Here is a 2823-nt window from a genome sequence, read left to right on the forward strand (position 1 = left end):
CAAGCAGCAGGAACAAGTGACAGGACTTTGGGACCACCAATCCATCAGCCGTCCTCACGTTTGTCTCACTCTATCAGCTCTAAACACAACATTGTTTGCCAAGCATCCAGCGATGCCAAGAGCTGACAGAGACACTGTCCCAGACGGCTGCCAGCATTCAGAATCCCCAGGAATTTGATCTTAATAAAAACACTTAGGAAGAATATTTACCTGTCACCACCACAGTCAGTAGTAACAGACAAATCCTTCCTCTCCCCAATATCCCACTCTAACAAGATGGTTTATAGGTCATCTCAATGCTATTCTGTATCTTATGGGCAAATGCATTAAACCTCTTCTATTTTTCATGCCAGAGAATACACTGACTGATACACTGGTTTATATTCCTGGCCACAGTCAGTCCAAGGACTGTGAAAAAGCATCTCACTACCTCTTAACTCAGGCTTGCAGGAATTTTTTTTTTTTTTTTTTGCAATGAAAAAAAAGCCACGGCTGATTTCAGGAGAGCACGATGGGTGAGCTGCAGCTGGGATAGTGTAATTGCATTGCTCCTGTATCTCCAGTTCTCCTCCTGGCACATGCTGGGACCAGCAGCAGGCTGGGCAAAGCAAACCCCAGGCGGTATCTGCCGCGCTGGTTTGTCCACCCCTGGCAGATGCCATCCCCCCAGCAGCAAAGGCCGCTTGTTGAAGCTACAACGACACGGTCTGAGGTTTCAGGGTCTTCGCAGCCCAGATCTTGTCCCCAGTGTAAGCGTGGCAATGCGCGGTGCTGGTTGCTGGTGCAGCCCTCGCTGCTGCCCGCCCAGAGGAGGACCGTGGGCGCACGCGGCCGTCACCGTCACCAGTGGGGCTGGGGGACAGGGGGAAATGGCTCATTGCATATATAGAGGTGGAAAGTCTCCAAGAAACAATCAACGATTTCATGTTAGAGTAACTACACTTCAGAGCCAGAATTAAAACCTATATATATATTTTTTTTTTTTTTTTTCGTTAAGCATAACGTTTTCCCTCCCTGGGCTCGGAGCAGCTCTCTGGACACCCGGCTGGCTCTGCGCAGGGGCCTCTTCCCCTCTGAACACACGTTTTTTCACCGCAATGAAGCCCTGAATGCAGTCAGGATGCTGCAGGTCCACAATAACCCTCCTGTTCTAACTTCCAAGCTCCCAGTCCCTCTAAGAGGCTTTTTGAAACCTGCCCGGAGCCGGCACAGACGGGCCATTGTGAAGCCCCCGTGGTGCCGCTGCGATTGCTGACACAGAAACTTCACCTTAGAGCTGGCGTCGAGGGAGCCGGCAAACACACGGCTCCTGTTTTCCTGTCCTTCACTTTGCCCTGCTGGCTTCTTTTAAATGAGAATGAATTCATTTAAATAAAAAGCTGCATTTATCCCGAGGTGTGGGGCCCAGGTGTGTTGCTGTTCAGAAAGAAAATCACCGAGCAAACTGTAATTTAAAAAAAAATCCAGAAAACCTCACCAAGCATCTTGAGTAAGAAAAACGCAGGAATCAGCTCTCCTGCGCTCATGGGGAGCAAGGCTTTGGTGAAATCAGCATACAGAGCAGGGAAAATCCCAAACCAATCCCCTCTTCTGGCTAGGACAGCATCCCAAAGTGTTTTTTAAACAATCCACCCTGCCTAAAAATAGTGGGAGTTCCTGAACTGACCCAGAAACAAGGACGGGAGCAGAAAAGGGAGGATGCAGGAATCCTGCTGCCCACGTCGGGTCTGTCCTGGGCACGCCCCAGCCTCAGGGGATGGATGGGGACACCCGAGGTGCCCACCTTGTGCCAAACCTGCCTGTGGCTGTTGGGGTGGCACCAGCCACGCCGTGTTTGGGGACCCTGTTACGCGCTAATGTCATCTCTCCCAAACAGGAATTAGCTACAGGCGTCTTCCCCTTACCCTGTCACCTGTCTCTCCACGAATTCCCGTCGGACCGGGAAGCCCAGGTTCACCACTGGCACCTTTGGGACCCTGTGAGGAAAAAAACCAAAAAAACCCCCAAGCTGCAGTTTCCAGTGCACGTCCTGACGTCCCCAAAGTCCACCATAACGTGTTCCAAAAGGTCATTTTGTCTTAGAACCCCTCTCCCCTTTCTCCCCCAGGACCAGGGACCGCTGGCATGGGTTGGCACAGCTCACCCCGAATTCTGCCCCGTGTCATGCCCGAGGCCAGCCACCCTGCCCAGTGCTCCAGCCTTGGCTGGGGCTTTCACTGACAAAGTCACACCAGTGACGCCGGTGATGCTCCCAGCGGACAGCACCATACGCTGGCTCAGCCAGTTCCATGGGGAAGGGAGAGTGGCTGTGGGAGACGGGAGGAGGAAATATCAGAGCCACCGAAGGGAAAAGGAGCCCACTGAAGCCGTACGGGCTGGGAGGGAGCACGAGGAGAAGTTCAGGTGTCTTTGTGCAGGTCAAAGTCAAACCCTTCCTTTGCAAACAAACACTAAATATAAACCGTTCCAGCAGGCAGCTCTGCGCTCTTTCTGCTGTAGGGAGTTAATAAAGGTGTCAGAGGGGTTCTGGGGAAGGGAAGGGCGTTTCTCCTGATCCCTTGTTGCCATCACGCTGTTGTCTCGCCGGAGGTTTGCAGTGTCCTGCCAAAACACCACATGCGTTCAGTTCCCCTCGTCGGCATACTGACCTGGAACCCTCTGACACCCGGGGCTCCGATCGGGCCCTGGAGACCAAGTGGGCCCTGAAAAGAGAAAGAGGAGCTTTGGTGAGGAGGGAATTCAGGGACGGGTAAGTCACTCGTGTAACGGAATTGTCTCCTGTCTAACAGAGGGCGAGGATGCAGTGCAGAACACTGCCCAGCG

General features: G+C 52.7%; 1 protein-coding gene across 1 annotated transcript in view; it reads right to left on the reverse strand.

Moving 5' to 3' along the window:
• Positions 1–2823, reverse strand: part of COL9A3 (collagen, type IX, alpha 3) — a 38284-nt gene that overhangs the window by 6206 nt on the left and 29255 nt on the right. The window contains exons 15-16 of the mRNA XM_010075865.1: positions 2649–2702; positions 1905–1976 (exon numbers count right to left, since the gene is read on the reverse strand). Coding sequence (XP_010074167.1) covers positions 1905–1976; positions 2649–2702 — 126 coding nt within the window. The remainder of the gene's footprint in view (positions 1–1904; positions 1977–2648; positions 2703–2823) is intronic.

This window comes from Pterocles gutturalis, unplaced genomic scaffold (assembly GCF_000699245.1).
Source record: "Pterocles gutturalis isolate BGI_N339 unplaced genomic scaffold, ASM69924v1 scaffold2093, whole genome shotgun sequence".
Lineage (NCBI taxonomy): Eukaryota > Metazoa > Chordata > Aves > Pterocliformes > Pteroclidae > Pterocles > Pterocles gutturalis.